General features: G+C 43.9%; 1 protein-coding gene across 1 annotated transcript in view; it reads left to right on the top strand.

Moving 5' to 3' along the window:
* The window catches only part of LOC144689538 (ribosome-binding protein 1-like), a 150,665-nt gene that overhangs the window by 123,013 nt on the left and 2,649 nt on the right, over positions 1-25,003 (top strand). Inside the window, exons 17-22 of the mRNA XM_078556703.1 lie at positions 4,625-4,696; positions 5,836-5,931; positions 11,611-11,694; positions 12,433-12,525; positions 12,863-12,937; positions 17,320-17,418. Coding sequence (XP_078412829.1) covers positions 4,625-4,696; positions 5,836-5,931; positions 11,611-11,694; positions 12,433-12,525; positions 12,863-12,937; positions 17,320-17,418 — 519 coding nt within the window. The remainder of the gene's footprint in view (positions 1-4,624; positions 4,697-5,835; positions 5,932-11,610; positions 11,695-12,432; positions 12,526-12,862; positions 12,938-17,319; positions 17,419-25,003) is intronic.

Raw genomic sequence — 25,003 nt, 5'->3', positions numbered from 1 at the left:
TTCGTTTGAAATGAAATACTTTTGGAACGTTATTCTCATTAAACAGCCCAAGGAGACCTTGACCTTGCAAGCTAGTTTGCTATCTCCTTGTTTTATGGCTTCCTCTCTCTCTCCCTCTTTCCTCCCTCTCCCCCACTCACCACCCTCTCTCCCTCCCTCCCCCCTCTCTCTGCCCCCCTCGCACCCCCTCCCTCTCTTTTTTCTTTACCCCTTTCTCTTGCAGCTGGGGGCTCATTAAGGGTAGCTTGGACTTTGTGTGATAGTGTGCAATGGGCGCTATATCGATTCAGTGCCTGTTATAAACCTCTTCAACTTTTCGTTTCCATTGACTCCAATCCAAATGAGAATTTGGAAAACCAAAAACAGGTGCCTCATCCAATATCACCCTTTTATGTTTTACACTAAGGCAAAAGACAAAATTACTCCTATTCATTCCAGCTAACCTGATTACATTTTTCTCACCGGTTTTTCCCTTGCAATGTTCTCCCTCCCTTTCCCCCTCCTGTAAATGTTGGTTCTTTGTTGAGATACAGCTCAACATGCAAGTGTCATTACAACAGTGACTATTCTCCAAAAGCACTTAATTGACTGCAGAGTGTTTTGGAATATCTTGAGGTTATGAAGGGTGCCATGTAAATGTGAGTTTTTGTCTTTTTTCTTTAGAACAAATCTAGCACTTAACAGATTGATTTACTTCAAGCGAATGGGGACCTATCCTAGAACCTTTGTAGCTCAGAGAAAGGCATCGAGAGAGTATTTTCTTTTATTTTCCACCATGTTTGCCTCAGGACCCATTCTTCAACCTAGAAAGAAGGCTGGTGACCTGGCGGGGCTGGTGTTCCGTTTTTAACCAGCAAATCGGGAATGAGGACAGGAAGCTGGAGTTCCTTGTGTGCACCATGTATGTTTATACGCCTTCCCTTGTTGTGGATTGACACTAAGCAGCTTTGGTCTCTGCAATTCCTGCTGATGGCCCTGCTGACCTGAGGGACATTTGCTATGTGGCAAATTGCAGGCTCAAAATTAGTATAATCAACAACAACGGTTTGCATTTATATAGCACCTTTATCGTTATAAAATGATCCAAGGCACCTTGCAGGAGAGTTAGCAAACAAGATTTGCAACTGAGCCATGTAAAGTGATTTTACAATTGTGACTGAAAGTATATCCAAGGGAGAGTAGCCAAAGTAAATGTTAGTCCCTTGCATTAGAGTTGTTGAACAAATATTTTGTCTATCTTTACAACAGAAGACAGAAATTACATCCCAGAAATGGAGGGTAACCAAAAGGCTAATAAGATTGATGAATTTAAGGTAATTAATGTGAGCAGAGAAAAAGTATTGGAGAAACTTTCTGGACTAAAAAGCAACAAATCCCCAGGACCTGATGGCCTACATCCTAGGGTTCTATAAAAAGGTAGCTGCAAAGACAGAGGATGCACTGGTTATGATTTTCCAAAATTCCCTAGGCTCTAGAACAGTCCCAGCGGATTGGAAGTTAACAAATGTAATACTACTATTCAAGGAAGGAAGGAGAGAGATAGCAGGGAACTGTAGGCCAGTTTCAGTTGTCAGGAAAACACTGGAATATTTTATTAAGGAAGTTTAAGAATGCACTTAGAAAATCATAGTATGTTCAGACAAAGTCAACATGGGAAATTGTGTTTGACAAATTTATTAGAGTTTTTTGAGCATGTGACTAGTAGGGTATTTAAAGGGGAGCCAGTAGATGTAGTATACTTGGACTTCCAAAAGTATCCAATAAGGTGTCACATGAAAGGTGAATGCATAAGATAGGGGCTCATGAAGCTGGGGTAGTATATTAGCATGGATGGAGGATTGGTTAACAGGCAGGAAACAAAGAGTAGGGATTAATGGGGCATTTACGTTGGCAGGCTGTGACTAGTGGGACGCTGCAAGGATGACTTCTGGGGCCTCAACTAATCACAATCTATATTAATGACTTTGATAAAGAGACCAAGAGTAATGTATCCAGGTTTGCTAACTATACAAAGTTAAGTGGGAATGTAAGCTGTGAGGAGGACACAGATATAGACAGGTTAAGTGAGTGGGCAACAAGGTACTCGCTTTAAGAAAGAATAGAAAAGCAATATTTTTTTTTAAAAGCATGAAACTTGCAAATATTAATGTTTAGAGAGATTTGGGTGTACTTTTACAAGGAACTCTGAAAGTTGGTACGCAGGTACAGCAAGCAATTAAGAAGGCAAATGGGATACTGTCCTTTATTCAGAGGGATTGAGTGCAAGAATAAGGAAGTATTGCTACAATTGTTTAGAGCTTTGGTGAGACCACATGTGGAATACTGTATGCAGTTTTGGTCTCAGTATTTTTTTTAAATTATACTTGCATTGGAGGCGGTTCAGTGAAAGTTCAATGGATTGGTTCCTGGGATGAGAAGGCTCACTGAGAGGCTGAGTAAGTTAGGCCTGTACTCTGAGGTTTGGAAGAATGAGACAAACAATGCCTTCAGAATCTTGTTTGACAGGGTAGACACAGAAGTTGTTTCCCTGGCTGGCAATCTAGAACATGGAGGCTCAGTCTCTGGATAATGGGTCGACCACTTAAGAGGGAGATGAGGAATAATCTGTTCACTGAGAGAGTTGTGAATCTTTGGCATTTACTACCCCAGAGGGTTTTGGATGCTCCACTGTTGAGTGTATTTAAGACTGAACTAGATAGATTTTTGATCTCTCAGGGAATCAAGGGATATGGAGAGTGGGCAGGAAGTGAAATTGAGGCAGCAGATCAGCCATTATCATATTAAATGGTGGAGCAGGTTTGGCAGGCCATGTGGTCTGCTCCTGCTCCTAATTCTTATATTAATCAGAGAGTTATGTTTTAAGGATTGACAGAGGAGGAGAGCAGGGTGGAGATGCGGAGAGATTTAGGAATGGAAGTCCAGAACCTAGCTGAAGGCACAGCAACCAATGGTGAAACACAGGAAGCTGTGCTGTGCAAGAGGCCAGAATTAGAAAAGCGCAAAGATCTCGGAGGATTGTTGAGTGGAGGTGGTTACAAAGATAGAAAGATGTGAGGCCTTGGAGGGATTTGAAAATAAGGATGAGAATCCTAAACTTAAAAGTATAAATCCCAAACATGAAATTGTTTATAGAACAGGGGTTGCAACTGTTAGAAAAGACTGACCAGGCCAGAGCTCTTTTCTCTAGAAAAGAGAAAACCAGGAGATGACCTAATAGAGGCCTTCAAAATTATGTTGGGATTTGATAGGGTCAACATAGAAACGTTACTTTGTCTTGTGATGGAGTTTAGAGGTTACAAATATTAGAGTAATTAATAAATCCAATAGAGAATCCTTTTTACTCAGAGTGATGAGAATGTGGAACATAGGGTGGTTGAGGTGAATAGTATAGATGTATTTAAGGGGAAACTAGAGGGAGAAAGGAATAGAAGGATATGTTCTTAGCATGTGATGAAGTAGATGGGGGGAGGCTTATGTTGAGCATAAACCTGACACAGGCAAGTTGGGATGAATAGCCTTTTTCTGTGCTGTAAACTCTGATGTAACATACTGAAAAGCACAGTACCCTTAGAACAGTATTCCCAAGGGAATTTCTTCACATTGATGAATGTCTGGAAAAACCTGTTGGACAGGGGAGTTGAGGTGCAGGGGCACTCAAAGCACAGGTGGAAGTCTGTTGAAACACAAGAAGCACTTTTCTTTTCCTTATCCTGGCACTCTGCTTGAATGGACTAACCCACTATGACCCAGAGTGCTCGAATAGTGTCTGGAATACCAGAAACCTGTTTATTAGACCTGAACTGTCAGAATATTTCTCCAATTTTCGTATTCATGATATGCTCGGTGCCGCCCAAGAATCCTTTCTCAACGCCCCATACCTGGTCAGTTTTCTTTCATTCCTGAATGCAGCAACTCCAGTAGTTAGCAGCAAAGACATTGCATCACCCAGATAGTCATCTCTTGGATCCCAGACAGTGACTGCTTGTCTCTGGGCTATGCAACTGTAGGTACATCATAACTTGAGTTTTCCTCTGTCTCAGTGTCCAGGCGAACGTTTATCCCACAGCCAGAACATCCAAAAACCAGTTAACCGATCATTTGTCTCACCTGTGGGACCCTGCTATGTGCTGCTTGGCTGTTGCTTTTGCCTGCATAACAACTCCAAAATACTGCGGATGCTGAAAATCAACAACAAAAGCAGTTGGGAACTGCAGGTCGGGCAAGATCAGCGGAGAGGGAAGCAGTTAACCTTTTAGGTTGATGGCCTTTCATTGGAATGTTTTTGACAAAAGGCCATCTAGCGTTTTCTTTTTTTTTAATGTAAGCAAATAGCTTCTTTACTTCTTAAACTGCTTTAATCTGCTACAAGTGGTGTATGGCTGAAGTTTGTTTAAATGAAGCTAATTGCTTGCTGTCTTGTTTGATTTCTTTGATGGGTTACAGTGTGTAATAGAGCACTGTTTTAGTGCTTCAACATTATACTAGTCCTCATGTATAGTGGGCAAATTGTGCTCGCTTGGATGTACCCGCTGAAAACGGTGGGGACTATAGTAGGTTGCAGCCTTTTTGAGAATGAGAAGATCTACTACATGGTGGCAGCTAATTGACACTTCTGTTTTTACAGGCACAAACACAAGTTAAAACATTAGAGGACACGCTGGAGAAAATGAAGCTAGAATCCCAAAACACGGAACAGGTACTTTTTTTCCCATTTACTCCACGAGGATAGCAAGAGGCCATTCAGCCCCTTGGCCTTGCTTAGCCTCAGCTGAATCATGGCTGATCTGTATCTCAACTCTCATCCACCCACCGCTGCTCCACATCCCTTGACACCCTCTCCAAACAAAAGTCAATCAAGCTCAGTCTTGATCACACAATTGTTCCCCAATATCCCACTGCCTTTTGGAGGAGAGAATTTCAAATTTCCACTACTCTTTGTTTGAAAAAATGCTTCCTGGGCCTGAATTATGCGCTCGTTGGGCATGTGCAATTGGCGGGCCTGGAAGTGGACGGGATAACCATCCTCCGACCATGATTAGCCCCCGGCTGCGATTTCACGGGCGCTGACGTCACCATGGGTGCTGGCAAGCGCGTCCACTGAGCTCCCTGAAGGCAGACAGCTCCAAATAACAAAAGAAAGCACAAAAATGCTGCAAAAAGGGTCCATGCAGCACCATCAAGCATCTGAAAGCATACCTCAAAAAAAAAATCCTCAAATATCTCTTTTTATTTTAAATCCTAATGGAGATTTCATCCCGCCCTTGGATGAGGATTCATCAGAAATGTAAAGCCTGCCTGACCGATTGGCCCATCCACCAACCATAGGGTTGGACGGGCCACGAAAAATCGCTGACAGTTGGGCCATTAATAGGGTTTAATTGCCCTCTTAATTGTCGGCAAAATATCGCGCGAGTGCGCGATGACATTGGGACGCTCACCTGACGTCATCTCATGTGATTTTATGTCTGTTTGGGTTCGTCGAGTGGACGTAAAATTCTGGCCCTGATCTCATTCTTGAATGGCCTAACTAAATTGTAAGATTTATATCCTTTTGTACTTGATTCCTTCATCAGAGGCTCTCTATAGCTACTCAATTGATGACTGCTCTAACCTTGAAGACCTTGACTCCTTGCCTAGGAACAGGTCCCATATGCACAGGTTGGCTCCAGATGCCTTACCCAAGGACCCATTGAATTGCAGGGCCTTATGGCCTGACCCCACCCTTTCCTGATGTCCACATGACAGGGTCACTGTTCATCAACTGGGAGTAGAGTGGTGGGTAAGAAACTGCTTTGAATAATTCTGAAATTATTTGAATCTCTGTTTTCTCCCCAGATGAAGGATCTGGTTGCTGAATTGGAGGCACAGCTACAAATCCAATTAGAAGCTGCACACACACAGTGTCAGAAATACTCCGTAGAAGTAAAAGAGGTGGGTGTGGTCACGGATGTCCATATTTTCCTCTAATTGTAGTGAGTTTGTGAGCTTATTTACATACAGCGCATTAACATTCAATAGAAGTAACCTACAGGGGAAACTATTGGTGTGGGATTCCTCAAACTGTACCTGGGGGAGACTCAGCCTGTCCCCTGGGTCCCTTAGCCTGTCCCCTTAAGGATAAAATCATGTAGGACTGAGATGGGGAGAAATTTCTTCACTCAGATTTGTGACTCTTTGGAATTGTCCACCCCAAAGTGTTCTGGATGCTCCATTGTTGAGTATATTCAAGTCTGAAATAAACAGATCTTTGATCTCGGGGAATTGAGGATTCCGGGGAGTGGGTGAGAAAGTGGAGCTGAGGCAGAAGATCAGCCATGATCGTATTGAATAGCAGAGAAGTCTCAAGACGCCATATGTAGTCGACTCCTGCTGCTATTTCTTATCTTTTTATGTACCCTGGGGGCCCTCAGATTGTACCTGATCAATAGCAATAGCCACTTGCTTCCAGTGCTCTAAGCTGGAAAGAACACAGCTTTTTATGACAGCTCACAGCTACAATAATCTTCAGAAAGGGGAAAAAACGACTACAATTACTGCAATCCTCAAACTAAAGTGGGAACTATTGGAAACACACAGCAGACTAATCAACATCTATAGGCATCAGTTTGCACACCTCAAAAGTCACAACTTGTTTTATGTCCTTCACAGATGCTGCTGGCCTGTGGCGAAATTTCACCATTTGTTTTTTGTGTTACACAAAGAATCTTTGTTTGTTTAAAATGCACATTTCAGTAAATGGCTCGAGTTCTGTCCTGAAGTAACCATCTGGGCAGTTTTCATTTTAAATCTAGTAAAAGAAAAATACTTCAACCCAAACTTTATTGCCCAATTTTCATCACTCCATCATTGGAACCCCTACCTTAAGCTGATCAGATCCTAAGCTCAGGAATTCCCTCCATAAACCTCTCCACCCCTCTCCTTTGAGATACTCCTTAAAATCAACCTCTTCAGCCAAACGTTTGGTCACCTGTCCTAACATCTCCTACCTTGGCTCAGTATCAGTTTTTGCCTGATTATATTCCTGTGAAGAACCTTGAGATGCTTTACATTAAGGGCACTATATAAATGTAAGTTGTTATTTGTTCCCTGGCCTGTTGCCCCTCCATTAATGTGTTTGTGACAGTCACATGTTGAAGGGAGCCAGTGTGAAGGTGAAATGAAGGCATTAGCACTCCAACGGAAGATAGTTGCCATTGAGATGCTGACTATTACTCTCGGGTGAAAGGCCTGTTGGAGAACATGTTTGCAGATTCTTGTCATTTGTTAATACTTTGTCCAAGTAGCTGCTCTTCATATAAAAAAGCTGAATAGTGGATAATGGGCGATTCCACCCCAGGGGGAATGGAGCGAAGCTTGACCCGTTCCTGGCCTGACTGCCACACATGTGCATTTCTAGTGAGGGTCATTGTGTAGCGATCAGCTGACTTAGCACAGAATGGAAGGACTTGGGGTTTGTCACTCAGCTGATTTAGTCAACTGTGGGATTGGGAGGAGGCACTTTAGCAATCTAGGAATATAGGAGCAGGAGGAGGCCATTCAGCCCCTCAAGCCCACTCTGCAATTTAATTAGAACATTCATGATCTGTATGTAAATACATATACCCACCTCTTCTCCATATCCCCGGTATCCTTAACCCAACAAAAATGTGTCGATTTTGGTCTTAAAAACTACAATTGACCCTGGCACCTATTTGAAGGAGAATTTTCCAGATTCCTGCTACCTCTGTTTGAAATAGTACTTCCTGGTTTCAATAATGAATGGCCAATCTATCCACACCCCCAACCCCATTTTTGATCTTTGTGCACCTGTACTGAAACTGATCTAATTTTGAGTTGGATGTGTAACTGTCCATTATGGCTAAGGATGGAGATTTTGTGTGGCTGTTCTGAGAAGATCAGGCAGTGAAGTCACTTCAACACCTTGAACATTCCACATGGCACTTGATAAATTCTATAGCCTTTGTTATTTTTGAAAGATTTAATAGACTTGGCTAATCACAGAATCTCACAGTGTAGAAGAGGCCCCTCGGCCCATCGAGTCTGCACCGACACATGAGAAACACCTGACCTACCTACCTAATCCCATTTACCAGCACTTGGCCCATAGCCTTGAATGTTATGACGTGCCAAGTGCTCATCCAGGTACTTCTTAAAGGGTGTGAGGCAACCCGCCTCCATCACCCTCCCAGGCAGTGCATTCCAGACCATCACCTCCTTCTGGGTAAAAAAGTTTTTCCTCACATCCCCCTAAACCTACTGCCCCTCACCTTGAACTTGTGTCCCCTTGTGACTTACCCTTCAATGAAGGGGAACAGCTGCTCCCTATCCACCCTGTCCATGCCCCTCATAATTTTGTACACCACTGATCAGGTCACTCCTCAGTCTTCTCTTCTCCAACGAAAACAAACGAAGTCTATCCAACCTCTCTTCATAACTTAAATGTTTCATCCCAGGCAACATCCTGGTGAATCTCCTCTGCACCCTCTCCAGTGCAATCATACCCTTCCTATAATGTGGCGACCAGAACTGCACACAGTACTCCAGCTGTGGTCTCACCAAGGTTCTATACAACTCCAACATGACCTCCCTACTTTTGTAATCTATGCCTCGATTGATAAAGGCAAGTGTCCTATATGCCTTTTTCACCACCCCACTAACATGCTCCTCCGCCTTCAGAGATCTATGGACACACACACCAAGGTCCCTTTGTTCCTTAGAACTTCCTACTGTCATTCCATTCATTGAATACTTCCTTGTCAAATTACTCCATCCAAAGTGTATCACCTCACACTTTTCAGGGTTAAACGCCATCTGCCAGTTATCTGCCCATTTGACCATCCCGTCTATACCTTCCTGTAGCCCAAGACACTCAACCTCGTTGTTAACCACCAGGCCAATCTTTGTGTCATCCAAAAACTTACTAATCCTACCCCCCACTTAGTCATCTATGTCGTTTATATAAATGACAGATAATAGGGGACCCAGCACAGATCCCTGTGGTACGCCACTGGACACTGGCTTCCAGTCACTAAAGCATCCTTCTGTCATAACCCTTTGTCTCCTGCAACTAAGCCAATTTTGAATCCACCTTATCAAATTATCCTGTATCCCATGTGCATTTGCCTTCTTTATAAGTCTCCCATGTGGGACCTTGTCAAAGCCTTTGCTGAAATCCATATAAACTACATCAACTGCACTACCCTCATCTACACACCTGGTCACCTCCTCAAAAAATTAAATCAAATTTGTTAGGCATGACTTCCCTCTGACAAAGCCATTCTGACTACCCCTGATCAAACCTTGCCTCTCCAAGTGGAGATAGATTCTCTCCTTCAGAATTTTCTCCAGTAATTTCCCTACCACTGACGTGAGATTCACTGGCCTGTAGTTCCCTGGCTTATCACTACAACCCTTCTTAAATAGCGGAACCACATTAGCTGTTCTCCAGTCCTCTGGCACCTCCCCCATGGCCAGAGAGGAATTAAAAGTTTGGGTCAGAGTCCCTGCGTTCTCCTCCCTTGCCTCCCTCAGCAGTCTGGGACACAAATCATCTGGAGCTGGAGAATTGTCAATGATGGGGTGCGATCCTGTTCATGTCATTAGAATTTCTGGGGTAGTGAGGAAAGGCAGTATGGAGTTGTACAGTCCCTTTAAGCTGTACGGAAGTCAGAATTCTGGCAGCTGTGAGTGGATTAGTTCATAAATGCTGTCTAATCACTAGTCTGTATATGGTATGTACATACGTATGTGTGGTGCGCAGTCAGCAGGTCCAGGATATGCTGCCGCTTATAGCCATTGTGTGTTGGCAGCAACGGGCAATGGGTTGTTCGCTGGGACATGAGGACATTTAAACTAGCGTCAAAAGAAAGGCTTACATTTACATAGTGCCTTTCACAACCTCAGGGCATCCCAAAGAGCTTTACAGCTAATGAAGTATCTCTTTTGAAGTGTAGTCATTGCTGTTAATATAGGGACCCCTGCTGGCAATTTGTGCACAGCACGCTCTCACAAACAGCAACGAGCTAATGCTTGGATAATCTGTTTTTGTGATGTTGGTTGAGGGATAAATATTGGCAGGACACTGGGGAGAACTCCTTGCTTTTCTTCAAGATAGTGCCATGGGATCTTTTTTGTTCACCTGAGAGGACGGCTGAGGCTTTGGTTTGGTTCAAGAGACGGCATTTCTGACTACTGGAGTGTCAAACTAGACTTTGTGATTATAGAATTTTCCTGCTGCTGTGGGGATGGGGTTGGAAGCAGGAGGCCAGGAAAATAGAGGGGATGTGCTTTGGGATGGCTACCCGACACATTTCCGTTTCTGTGGGACTTCCTGGGGCGGGTGGGGAAGAAAGTGGACGGCCCGCACCAAGGAGTCGGGCAGCCAAATACGCCGCTTGCGTATTAGGGACAGTTTTCCATTAGAGTGCTCTGACATCTGTGGCCGCACTTATGTTAAATAATTTTAGAAGTCTTCAGAGAGCATCTTCACCCCGAGGCGCTCTCTCAGACCCCACTTACACCAGCAGCGCCCATCTCCCCGGGTGAGACAGCTGGCCGCCCACAGCCGCAGGCATTCTGATAGGTAGGCTGGGCAGGGGGGGAGGGCCAGCTGTCCTGAATTGGAAGGGGCTCCCCATTATTTGGCTGCCTCCAGGACAATTGCATGAGCAGTCAGGTCTCGGCCACCATCGGAGTTGGAACTCACATTGGGTCTGGACCCCCAATGGAAAATTCAGCCCTATGTCTCTGGAGTGGGGCTTGAACTCACAACCTTCCAACTGAGAGTTGAGAGTGCTACTCATTGAGCCAGAACTAACATCTAAACCGCCCCATACTGTTATAAAACCTCAGGATGTTCGATGGACCATACGTGCGCTTTAAAACGTGACTTTGCACCAGTCGGGAGTTAACTGCACTTGGGTGAATCCCCCATGTTGCAGGGCTAGTTGCAGCATACTTGGCGTGAGTGTAGTGACAGTCAGATTGCGAACCTGATTCCAAAGTTGTACGGCTGCTGTTATGTCAAAACACTCCCAGCCCTTCTGCACCATTGCATAACTGAACTACAAGATGTGAATAGGGCCTTCCAGGTGTTAGAGCAAATCTTGGGGAAATAATACCAAGTGTCCCAAATCCAAATTTCCCTCTGTCTTTTACAAATATTTGGCCTTGCAGTGTTGTAAAGAGAAAATACAAATTGCCTCACTGATGCTGGAGATGGATTTATAGAGTAAATTTGTAAAGCTTTACAAATTTGTGATTTGTGAAGAGACCATTTTGAACTTATATTTTCAATATTAAGCTTTGAGGAGAAAAGCAAGTAAACTATAGTTGGTAAGTTTTCTGGTAAGGCATTGTTTCTGGTGTACTGTATTGTTGGCTGTCTGGTGGTGCTATCTCAGTGAGGGTGGCTGGCATCAGATGGTTCCGCTAGCCCTGCCAAACCTCACATTGCAGCAAAAAGAGTGGCGTGATATGTAATAAAAAGGCATCAAATCAGCATTAAATCTGTGCTGTAACCCTGGTGCTAAATGAAGCCTGGAGCTGATCCATTACATTACATCGTGATGAATTAAATGTAGTGACTTGCGCTTTCTCTCTCCTTTGCAGTTGAGTGAGCTCCTAACAGAATCACAAAACCAGCTTGAAACAGCCAATAAAGAGGTACAGAAACATAGTGAGGAGCTTTCACAGGTGAGGATAATTCATTTTGTAACATCGATCTCGGTGTTCTTTCACTCAAATCTTCAATCTTACAACATGCGCTTAAAACTCAGCTAAAGTATGCTTCTATCAAAATAAAATCGTTCTCACTTCTAATCTTAACTTGAGCTGACTTGCTTAGCTTGATAATAGGGAAGTAATGCAAGTTAAACGGGGAAATGGGAGACTTCTGCTCAGCAGTCTGCTGATCTCCCAGAAGATGGTGTATTCCGGATCTGAAAGTTTCGGGGGACCTCGGGGCCCCATTTATTCCCAAGGCCTGCCTTATTCCATACTTCAAATCTGTCAGGTCCTGACTGGTGAGGTTCATTCATGATGCCAGTTTGGCATCTGTAGCTCCCAACTTCTGTTCAAAGCAGAACTTGGCTCAGATTCAGGCTGGAGCAAATGCTCCATCATCTTACTGGGCATTTTTGACACAGGTCAGATTTCTCCCCCTTGTGTTTCTGGAGAGCAAAGGGATATAGTCAGAAGATAGGTGGCTGGGATTACTTTGCCATGGGCTGGCTGGTTAGGCTTAATGGCCTTTTCTTCATCCTAAAAACAACCCTTGTTTTTTTTTTTGACTTCTGCTTATGTTTGCACCTGCTTGAAAAAAGCTTAACTTATTCTCTGGTGTGTTTTGTTATGGGTGGGAAGGTGGGGTGTTCTTTATTCAAGGCGTGTACTTCTGTACATTATAAGTGAGTTTTAATCTCCCTATTTTAGGTGAGGCAGCGTCTGTGTGAAATGGAGACCCATATGCGTGATGGAGAGTTGATTGAGTCACTGACTGATCAAGTTGAGCAGGAGCCTGCCAAGGTTAGGGTAGTGAGCTGCTCCCTCATGGCTGGAAAGAGCACATTGGTGTCTAAAGATGATCACTAACACCTTACACCTCTGTAACCTCATTGTATTGTGTGTACCCGTATTCTGTTGTGGCCATCAAAACTCAATCGAGTGAACAGCAAACATGAATTTCTCTGATTTGTGCCTGTGTGTCAAATGTTCGTTTGCACAGCACCTCCCCTACTGAAAATAACCAGTTTCACCAGCCAAACTTCGACCACTTATTCCACCTCCAACTTTCCATCTCTTGGTTAACTGCCTGCGACTTGTGCGGTGAATAATTGTACTCTTTTCTGTAATTTTTGTATAGCTTAAAACTCAGTTGGAAGAAACTGTGATCAATGAGCAGGCACAGAGACAGAAGCTGGCTGAAGAATTTGAAAAGGTGAAGAGTATTTTTTTAACCACTTGCTGGCTATTTTTTATGAGTTTATTTCTCTCCGGTAAATTATTCCCTGTCAGCAACCTACCTGGGCTAGACATCTCTGTGCCAGGGATGGAGAGGGGTGGGGGGTGGGCTGCAGGGTGAAGGGGGATTGCCTGCTCTCTGACTTTCAACAGCACTCCTCTGCCTGGTCAGCGAAGGATTCTAGGGACCTTTTGACTCCCCTGTTTCCTTCTTTATTGATGGGGGGTGACCATGGCCATATCTTGACTAGACTTGGAACTGGAGATCACTAAAGCTGGGATCAAACTTAGTGTTCACCCCTCACGTTGTGGGCTAGTACTGTCATACTCATATCATCTTGAAGATCTATTCAATGCAATCCGTTTCTCAAGAATCAGCCAGGCCCTCCCTCAGCACAGCAAAATGCTGGCCTGTGAGGGTATCAACGTATTACCCAATTAATCATGAGTTTAGTATGTGTGTGTTGGCATTGGAGGAAGCCAACAACAGCTTGCATTTATACTGTGCCTCCAACGTAGTAAAATATCCCAAAGTACTTCACAGGAGTTCGATCAGGCAAAATTTCACATTGAGCCAAAGAAAGGGACATGAGGACATTAAGGAGAAAGGTAGCACAGTGGCAGTGTTACTGGACTAGTAATCCAGAGTCCCGGACTAATGCTGCAGCAGCTGGAGGAATTTAAATTAAATTAAATAATGCATCTGGAATAAAAAGCTAGTCTCCGTAATTACAATCACAAAGCTACCTGATTGTCGTAAAATCTGTCAACCTTCTTTGTTCTGGCCTATATGTGAATCCAGGGCTACAGTAATATAGTTGACTCTTAACTGCCCTTTGAAGTGTCCTAGAAAACCACTCAGTTGTACCAAACCGCTACGGAAAAGATGAATTAGAATAAAATCAGAGGGACCACCCAGCATCCACTTAAACACCGGATACGACAAAGGCACACCCTGCCTGGTCAACTCTGCAAAGTCCTTCTCATTAACGCCTGGGAACTTATGCCAAAATTGGGAGAGCTGCTCAACAGACTAGTCAAGCAATAGCCTGGCAGTCATACCTACTGATTCACACCTTACAGCCAATGTCTCAAGAAACTTTCATCACCATTCCTGTCCTCTGTCCTGTCCCATTGGCAGGACAGATTCATCAGAGGTGGCAGCACAGTGCTATGCAGTCAAGAGGCAGTGGCCCATGGAGTCCTCCACATTGACTCCAGACCCCATAAAATCTCATGCCATCAAACATGGGCAACGAAAACTCCTGCTGATTACAACCTAGTGCCCTCCCCCAGCTGATGAATCAGTGCTCCTCCATGTTGAACACCACTTGGAAGAAACACTGAGGGTAGCAAGGGCACAGAATGTACTGCAGTGCAGGGGGATGTTCAATGTCCATCACCAAGAGTGCCTCAGTAGCACCACTACTGACCAATCTGGCCAGGCCCTGAAGGATACATCAGATTGGGCCTGCCTCAAGTGTGAGAGAGCCAGCATGAGGGAATAACCTGACCTTAGCCTCAAATCTACCTGTCGCAATAACAGTATTGGTAGGAATGACCACTGCACCGTCCTTGTGGAGACAAAATCCCATCTTCACACCCCACCCGAGGGCTGTGTTGTGTGGCACTACCACTGTGCTAAATGGGATAGATTCAGAACAGATCTAGTAGCCCAAGTCTGGGCATCCATAAGGCACTCTGGGCCATCAGAGACAGCAGACTTTTATTCAACCACAATCTGTAACCTCATGGCTCTGCATATCACCCACTGTACCACGACCATCAAGCCGGAAGATGAGCTCTGGTTCAATGAGGATTGCAAGATAGTGTGCCAGGAGCAGCACCAGGCACACCTAAAAATGAGGTGTCAACCTGGTGAAGCTATATCACAAGACTACTTGCTTGCTAAAGACAGAATTAAGTGATCGCATACCCAACGGATCAAATCTAGACTCTGCAGTCTTGCAACTTCCAGTCTTGAATGGTGGTGGATAATTAAACAAATAACCAGAGGAGGAGGCTCCACCATCAACCCCAACCTCAATGATGGGGGTGCCATCATCAGTGCAAAAGACCAGGCTAAAGCATTGGCAACCATCATCAGCCAAAAGTGTCGAGCAGATAATCCATCTTGGCCTTCTCCTAAGGTTCCCAGCATCACAAATGCCAATCTTCAGCCAATTTGATCTAGCCAAAGTGATATTAAGTAAGTATTGAATGCACTGGATACAGCATTCAACCCTTACTTGATATCAAGTCCTTGACAACACCTTGGCTGAGATACTGAAGACTTGTGTTTCAGAACTAGCCATGCCCCTGGCATGCTGCTCCAGTGCACCTACAACACTGGCATCTACCCAAAATGGTCAATTGTTCTGGTACCTCCTGTCCACAAAACAACAGGAGAAATCCAATCTGGACAATTACCACCCCATCAGTCTACTCGCAATCATCAGCCAAGTGATGGGAGGTGGCATCAATAGCGCTATCAAGCAGCATTTACTCAGCAGTCACCTCACTGAGGCTCCATTTGGATTCCTCCAGGGCCACAGCTCCAGACCTTAGTGCAGCCTTGATCCAGACATGGACAAAAGAGCTGAATTCCAGAGGTGAGGTGAGAGTAACTGCCTTTGATATCACAACAACGTTTGACCAAGACTTGCATCAAGGAGCCCTAGCAAAAGTGAAGTCAATGGGAATTGGGAGGAGGAAAAACTCACCATTGGTTGGAGTCATACCTAGCATAAAGGAAAATGGTTGTAGTTGTTGGGAGACAATCTGGACAGCCCCAGATCATTCCTGCAAGAGCTCCTCAGGGTAGTGTCCTAGGCCCAACCATCTTTAGCTGCTTCAATGACCTTCCCTCCATCATAAGATCAGAAATGGGGATGTTCACTGATGATTGCACAGTGATCAGTGTCATTCGATGCTGCAGAGATACTGAAGCAGTCCATGTCCATATGCAGCAAGACCCAGAGAAAATCAGCTTTGGCTGATAAGTGGCAGAAAATGACCAGCTCCTACTAGAGAGAAACCATCTCCCCTAACGTTCAATGCTATTACCGTGCTGGAATCCCCCACTATCAACATCCTGGGGGTTACCATTGACCAGAAGTTTAACTGGACCAGCCATGTAAGTACCGTGGCTACAATAGCAGGACAGAGGCTAGGAATCGTGCAGAGTATCTCACCTCCTGACTCTGCAAACACTGTCCACCATCTACAAGGCACAAGTTAGGAGTGTGATGGAATAATCCCCACTTACCTGGATCAGTGTGGCTCCAACAAGAAGTGTAATGCCATCCAGGAAAAAGCAATTTACTTGATTGGCACCTCATGCACCACCTTAAACATTCACTCCCTCCACCACTGGTGTGCAGTGGCAGCAGTAAGTACCATCTACAAGATGCACTGCAACAACTTGCCAAGGTTCTTTTAGCAGCACCTTCCAAACTCACGACCTCTGTCACCCAGAACAAGAGTAGGCTATGCATGGGAACACTGCCATTTGCAAATTCCCCTCCAAGTCACTCACCATCCTGAGTTGGAAATATATCGCCATTCATTCATTGTCGTTGGGTCAAAATCCTGGAACTCCCTCCCCAACAGCACTGCGGGTGTACATACACCACATGGACTGCAGCGGTTCAAGAAGGCGGCTCACCACCACCTTCTCAAAGGCAACTAGGGATGGGCAATAAATGCTGGCCTAGCTAGCGATGTCCACATCCTGTGAATGAATAAAAAAAAAGTGACCAAAAACTTGGCCAGTATAGCCAAATTCAATAATGTACTCATGCAACAATGTCTCACAAGCACTTTGCAGCATGATTCAGTAGGTACTTCCTTCTAGCCTAGAGGCACTGAGGACGATTGTAACCATCCAACTGCTGCACTGTCAAGAGATCAGCTAATCCTGAACAGAGGTGTGGGTCAACCTAGTATTAATATTTTGAGGGATTTGTCTAATTGCTGAGCTGTACAATCCCCCAATGTGGGACAGATGATTATCATAATTATGGTTTTATTTAGTGCATAATGTACCTTCAAGAATAATACTAGTTATGGAAGATCACATGATCTGTAGTAACCAATAGGACAGTAGCACAGGCTACCTCAGAGTCAGTGTAGAGATAGAGTTGGAGTTGAAAGCACATGTGTAGTTGCTGCTGAATATATTGTAAATAAACTTAAAAGTTTCCACCCAAGAAGTGCCTGCAGATCAACCCTAACATTAATAGTACAACTTGGCCACCCTACAATAGTAACCTGCTTCAAAAATTGTTGCCTTCATTTGTTTGCTGCAGATCTTATATCATTGGTTTTGAACTAAGCCTGTACATTTCTCTATATTAGGCCCAGAGATCTGCATTAAACTTGCAGGAAGAGCTGGAGAAGTTGAGAGCAGCTGGGGACAGTGTCACCTTTGATGGAGAGGATATTGTTCAACTAAAGGTAGTCTTGATGCATCTTTTAGTGTCTGCTGTACATGTGTACCCTCTAATGTATCTTATTATCCCTGCAAAAAGAGTTAGTTACCAGTGCCACCTGTAGAATATGCCTCGAAGTGTTACTTGCAGCAGTTCAAACAGAAGGTCCAACACCACCACCTCAGGGCAACTAGTGATGGGCAATCAGTGGGCCTTGTTAGTGTTGGCCATACCCTGAGAATGAATAATACAATAAAAACTTGGCTAAGTTTGCAAATTTCTGCCTCATCCGGTAGCAGCATACTGAGCAAAATAATTAGCCGCTATGTCATAGCTTTGCAGTGACCCACCGTATAGAAGTGTGCTTCATGAAAGATTGCCAGGGTCTTTTTATCAACATATCGATCAAAGTGCTCTGAAATGTAAATGTGGTGTATTTGTAAGTCATGGCAAAGTTAGAAAGCTCATTATTTTTATTTCAGATTTTCAGCATCTGTGGTATTTTGCTTTGGTTTTGCTAAATATATGACCTTGAGGCCGATAATCTGTTTTTCCTGTTATTGTTTGGGTCTCCAGCAAGAGAGAATCTAACCATCTCCCCTTGACATTACCATTGCTGAATCCCCCACTGTCAACATCCTGGGGGTTACCTTTGACCAGAAACTGAACTGGGCCAGCCATATAAATACTGTGGTTACATGAGCAGGTCAGAGGCTGGAAATTCTGAGGTGAGTAACTCACCTCCTGACTCCCCAAAGCAGCAATGTGTACCATCTACAAGATGCACTGCAATAACTCACCAGTGGTCCTTCAACAGCACCTTTCAAGTCTTGACCTCTAAGACCTAGAAGGACAAGAGCAGAAACACATGGGAACACCACCACCTGCATATTCCCCTCCAAGCCACACACCGTCCTGACTTGGAACTAAATCGCTGTTCCTTCGTTGTCACTGGGTGAAGATCCTTGGGCCCCCTTCCTGACAGCACTGTTGGTGTACCTACACCACATAGACTGCAATGGCTCAAGAAGATGGCTCAGCACCACCTTCTCAAGGGCAATGAGGGATGGGCAACAATTGCTGGCCTAGCCACACCCACATAGAATCACAGAATCACACAGATTCGGCCCATCGAGTCTGCACTGACACGTGAGAAACACCTGACCTACCTACCTAATCCAATTTATCAGCACTTGGCCCATAGCCTTGAATGTTATGACATGCCAAGTGCTCATCCAGGTACTTTTTAAAGGATGTGAGGCAACCCGCCTCCACCACCCTCCCAGGCAGCGAATTCCAGACCGTCACCACCCTCTGGGTAAAAAAGTTTTTCCTCCCATCCCCCCTAAACCTCCTGCCCCTCACCTTGAACTTGTGTCCCCTCGTGACTGACCCTTCAACTAAGGGGAACAGCTGCTCCCTATCCACCCTGTCCATGCCCCTCATAATCTTGTACACCTCGATCAGGTCACCTCTTAGTCTTCTCTGCTCCAAAGAAAACAACCCAAGTCTATCCAACCTCTCTTCATAACTTAAATGTTTCATCCCAGGCAACATCCTGGTGAACCTCCTCTGCACCCTCTCCAGTGCAATCACATCCTTCCTATAATGTGGCGACCAGAACTGCGCACAGTACTCCAGCTGTGGCCTCACCAAGGTTCTATACAACTCCAACATGACCTCCCTACTTTTGTAATCTATGCCTCGATTGATAAAGGCAAGTGTCCCATATGCCTTTTTCACCACCCCACTAATATGCCCCTCCACCTTCAGAGATCTATGGACACGCACACCAAGGTCCCTTTGTTCCTCAGAACTTCCTAGTGTCATGCCGTTCATTGAATACTTCATTGTCAAATTACTCCATCCAAAGTGTATCACCTCACACTTATTGGGTTAAATTCCATCTGCCACTTATCTGCCCATTTGACCATCTCGTCCATATCTTCCTGTAGCCCAAGACACTCAACCTCACTGTTAACCACCTGGCTAATCTTTGTGTCATCCGCAAGCTTACTAATCCTACCTCCCACATAGTCATCTCTGTCATTTATATAAATGATGAATAATAGGGGACCCAGCACAGATCCCTGTGGTACGCCACATCCTGTGAATGAATTTTTAAAAAGCATTCTAGCTATTGCTATTTGCTATTTGAGTTTTGTTTGTTCTTCCCTCTCTGTGTGAACTGAGGGGTTGAGGTTGTTTTATTAATTGAACAGAGACCCATTTGAATTGAACCTTTTATTGTCACACTTAAGGAAGGAAATTAAGACCTTATATCATCTTAATGGTGCAGAAAAGATTTACTAGAATGGTTAATTTGCTAGGGCTGAGGGACTTTAGTTATGTAGAGAGACTGAAGAAGCTGGGGTTGTTCTTAAAGCAGAGCAACTTAGAAGGAGATTTGATGGAAGTGTTTAAAATCATCAATGGTCTTGATAGAATAAATAAGGAAAGCTGCAGAAAAGTTAGTAACCAGAGGACACCGATTTAAGCTGATAGGCAAAAAGTGACGTGAGGAAACAGTTTTTACAGTGATTTGTTGTAATCCGGAATACACTGACTTAGAGTGGTGAAAGCAGATTTAATAATGAATTTTCAAAAGAGAATTGGATAAGTACTTGATGTGAAGCATTTATTGGGCTATGGGGAAGATCAAGTGAAGTGGGATTAATTGTATAGCTCTACAATTGTACCATGGGCCAAATGGCTTTCTTCCATGCTGTACCATCCTACGATTGTGAAGCATCATCCACAGTTACAGTAGGGTGATGTCACCTGGTCATACCAACTGCAGAAGTTGCAGTGTGACATGAAGCGTCAATTTGAAAACATGACCTTGAAGTTAAAATTAAAGCGTCGTTTCGGGGTGTTCTCTGTTCCCATTGTTTTCTCTGCTACCCTGACACCACTGGCCCCTGCCAAGGGAACAGCTGCATGAATTCCTGTAGTCCTCTGGTATCTTAGTTCAGTATATCATGCCCAGGGAAGGCATGTCACATTCATAACTTCAAACCTGGACTGTGCTTGTAGGGAAGCTTCTGAAACTTATTCTTTTTATTCTTTTGAAAATGGACCATAACACTGTGACTAAGATCAGGGGACTTTTTGCAATTTCTGCCTCAAACCTTCTGGAAAGTTCCTGCTTGAATAACCACTGGTGAGGGCCTCCCCCTTGATTGGACACACCCAGACTATTTCCACTTATATGTGAAATTTGCATCTGCTGATTGTTCAAGTCACCCGAAACTCAAAATCAATAGACCTTCAGACTCCTTGTCCCCAAGTCAATGTGTAACAAAAGAGAGCTGATGAGACCAGCTATCCACAAGTTAAGTATAAAGACCACCATCTATCCCCTATTGTGTAATGATGGCATTGGACTTCCAAACCATTCTGGTTGGACAATACCAGTATTGGTCATGTGACCAAAACTGGCTTGAGATAACAAGTTTTTATCTAAAGACCTAAAAAGACTTGGGCAGTCTGCAGGAAACACAGCAATAGACAACAGCTGCAGAAAAGGGCAGTGTCATCTTTGCGTTTAAGCACAGGAGGCTGTAAACTCTTAAAAGCCACCCAGCCTAATTACTTCTCTCAAGAGTCCACCAGTACAGAACTTGACTTCCTGGATAGGGCAGCCACAAGGAACCAACTTCATGGTTTGTAGAAAACCCATCTCTTCGAGGAATCCTGCAATAATCCTGACATCTGATTACAGCTATTTGAACGTAGCTAAACTACAACTTTAGTGGAAAAGACTCCTTTCTTTACCAGGCCTGCAGCACCTGCTACCTTCCAAGTAGAGCCAAAAATGTGAACTATGAACTATTCTTTCGTTTACCATTATAAAAGTGCACTATTCTCTTTAATGGTATCTTTCTCGAGTGTGCATGAGTGATGTAGCGATCAGACTTTTAGGGTGAATGCTTGAATAAATAATCTTCTTTATTTAAATCTACACAGTCTGCTGCTGAGTCTTTAAATTGACCACATACTAAAGGGGGCTTAGAAACACACATATCTACCTTTACAAAAAAAAACATTGATTACGGACAGTAAAGGGAATTGGGGCTTTCACTTTATGCCCATGTCATGCCCATGACAAGTGGTACTCTTCAGTGTGTGTTGATAGTTCTGCTAAAGGGGGCTCATAGCCAAGCTCACTCTTGTATAATGTCCACACATCTACATTGGAAACATAGGAACAGGAGGAGACCATTCAGCCTGTCAAGCCTCTTTCACCATTCAATTAGTTTGAACAGTATCTCAGCATTGCAGCAAAGAAAAGATTGAAGAGTTGGGGAGCCATTTTTGCTTTACGCTCCTGGTTACTTCAAGGGCATTAGACACCTCACCACAGGCACAAGCGTGTCCAACCGCACTATCATGCAATAGTTGCAGGATTTTGACACTTTCCACCAAAGATACCTGAGATGCATCATGCTAATTGGGTGGCAGGTCAAAATCACAAACAACGCGCGGTCCTCCATTATGTTGGGCGCAGCAGCACAGAGATCGCCCTGCCTGCAGAAAATTCAACTTAGCTGGGCAGGCCATGTCCCCTGCATGGATGATTACAAAATCCCCAAGCGGATCGTCTCTGGGGAACTGTCTCAGAGCAAACAATATCAAGGTGGCCAAGTATAAACAATGCAAGGATGCCCTAAAAAGGAGTCTTGTTCCTTTGAGCCTTATAGACTTCTGCATTGCAGACCACCTCTCTTGGGAAAACACCACAGGCGACTGGCTCACGTGGAGGCAAGCACCGAAATTGTATTAATTTATGTCAAGGACCGTCTATGCCAAACTCGTAGCATCCGACATGCCCAGAGGAAGGTAAGAGGTGGCACAGCTGCACAAGTTCCTCCAAGCGTCAACAATGACAACATGAACTGTGCACATCCGTGCTGATCCTGCATTGGACTCTTCAGTCATGAGGAACCCACAAAAGCTGATGAAATCATTTACAAGTTGGACATTCTGGAACAATGAGAAGTCTACCACGATCTATATGTCAACTCACCTTTGTGCCAGTGTTACTGGACAGAGGTCAATTTTTTTTTAGCTGACTTTAGCTCACTTTTCTATCCTATCTACCTTGCCCAGAACAGGTGCTGACTCAACGATTTGAGCTAATTCAGAACAGACTAATCACCAACCATGGGACCTTCCTGATTTCTGTGGTTCAGCACAACAGGAAATAAGTTATCCTCTGAGCCAGCTGCGAGGAAGTCTACAAAGGCATTCTTTTTAATTTAGATTTGTTTGTTTCTCTGTAGTTAAGGTTTCATAATTACTCTTCCTACTGCATACACGATATTGAACATTGATCCTAGTTACACATAACAAGTTTGACAGTAACTAGTTATCAGTGCAGTGACTAGCTGAGGGTGTCAGCTGATGTCAGAGAAAGGTTCATTTTCCGGTTTAGCCTGAAAGACCATGACATTTATTAGTAAATCTTCGGGTTTATAGATGAAAAAAGATTACATACCTTTTGATGGGGCTGACAAATGAAAACTAATGCCCAAATTACTTGTCAGACTACATTACTGCCATACGTTAGTCATCAGGCCACCTGTCCTGTTTGCACTCCTATACTAGGAGACTGCATAACTGGTTATTTCTGCACTCTTTCATTGTTGGAAAACTAGGGCCAGGATTTTATGGCCCCATCGTGATGTGTCTCCCCCCGACAGATGTGGTGAGCCATTTAAATCTCCATTCAGTTCACCGGGCTGGAGGGGCTGTAAAATCCTGGCCTAGGTGATATACAGGATAGCACTAAATTGAAAAGATTCTCCTCTGGCACCTCCCTTGAGTCTAGGGAAGACTGAAAGATTATGGCCAGTGCCCCTGCAATTTCCACTCTCCCTTCAATATCTGTGGATGCATCTCATCCAGTCCTTGTCAACTTTAAGTACCGACACTTTACCCAACACTTCCTCCTTATCAATTTTCAACCTTTCTAGTGATAGAATTTCCTCCTCTGTCACCATGGCCTGGGTAGCATCTGTTTCCTTGGTAAAGGCAGATGCAAAGTATCAATTAACACCTCAGCCAGGCCCCCTGCCTCCATGCGTAAATCCGCTTTTTGGTCCCTAATCGGCCCTACTCCTCCTTTTACCATCCTTTTCCTATTTATCTGCCTATAGAAGACTTTGGGATTCCCCTTTATGTTGGCTGCCAGTCTTTTCTTATAATCCCTCTTTGCTTCTCTTATTTGCTTCTTCGCCTCTCCTCTGAACTTTCCGTATTCTGCTTGCTTCTCAATTGTATTTTCTACCTGACACGTGTCACAGGCACACTTTTTCTTCTTTATCTTCATCTCTATCTCCTTTTTCATCCAGGGTGCTCTGGATTTGTTTGCCCTACCTTTCCCTTTTGACGGAATATACCTTGACTGTGCCCGAACCATTTCTTTTTTGAAGTCAACTCAGGACTGTGTTGTCTGTCCCAGTAACCAATTGCGGTTGTTCATGTTTTCATAACTCTCTGTGTGAAAAAATTCTTCAAAACTCCCTGATTCTTTTTCAGTTGATGAGCTCCTTGCTACTGATGTACCTTTTACTGTTTATCCCCCCAAAACCTTTTCTAATTTAGGTTTCCTCCTTAATCCATCCTTGGTGACCATCCTGGTATAATTTTCGTAAATGTGTACACTTTTTATGTGCTGATATGGTAACTATAATGGGTGACCTGGTCAGTACTTCAGCTGGTGCAGATTTATATTCTATCTTTAAATTAGTACTTAAAAATGTGTTTGTAGCATTTTCTAATGGTATGGTTTATCTTTAAGGGAATTTGGAAAATGGCACATGTTCTCTTGGGATTAGATTGGTGCAGGGTTTAAAATTCTGACCATCAAGGGTTTCTATAAATTGGCTTCATAATTAAAGAGCACTTTAGGGTTTAATCATGTTTAGATATCGGTAACAAATACATTTGTATCGATTCCTTTGTCCACTATTTAACAGATGTTAACCTGTTCGTAATCTCATCTTTGTTTTCAAATCCTGTCACGGCTCCTCACCTCTCCACGTCACTGTAAGCTCTTCCAACTCTAAAACCCATTCTTGATTTCTCTTATCTCTTTATGCACTTCCTGCCTTCATCCCACCATTGATGGTCATACCTTCAGCTCTCAGCCCTACACTCTGAATTCTATTCCTAAATCTATCCTGCCTCTCCTTCTTTAAGACCCTCCTTAACACCTGCCATTGTTACCTGGATTTTAATCTCCCTCCTTCATCTCCGTATCTGCTTTTCGGTTCTGTCCCTGTGAAGCACTTTGGACAATTTTTACTTCTGTGTTAAAGGCACTATAAAAATGTAGGTTGTTGCTGATAACTGCTACAATTATGAGGTTTATAAGGTTATTATATTTTGGGACTGGACTTTTAAATTTAGGGTAACTGAAGGGGGTCATGTGACAGTAAACCTAGATGGTTTGATTGTTAGAGATCAAAGCAAGGCTTAGATTGTTTTACTGAGAAGAAGGTGCAAGATATTCACTCTTGGAGACGATGGCAGCAGTGTCCGAGTTTACAATGAGTAGACTGAGCCTCCCAAAGTCCCAGAAAGGTGTTGAAGGTACTGTTGTG

Source organism: Cetorhinus maximus, chromosome 14, assembly GCF_964194155.1.
Source record: "Cetorhinus maximus chromosome 14, sCetMax3.hap1.1, whole genome shotgun sequence".
Lineage (NCBI taxonomy): Eukaryota > Metazoa > Chordata > Chondrichthyes > Lamniformes > Cetorhinidae > Cetorhinus > Cetorhinus maximus.
The sequence above is the reverse complement of the archived record's forward strand: the minus strand, read 5'-3'. Positions and strand labels throughout refer to the sequence as shown.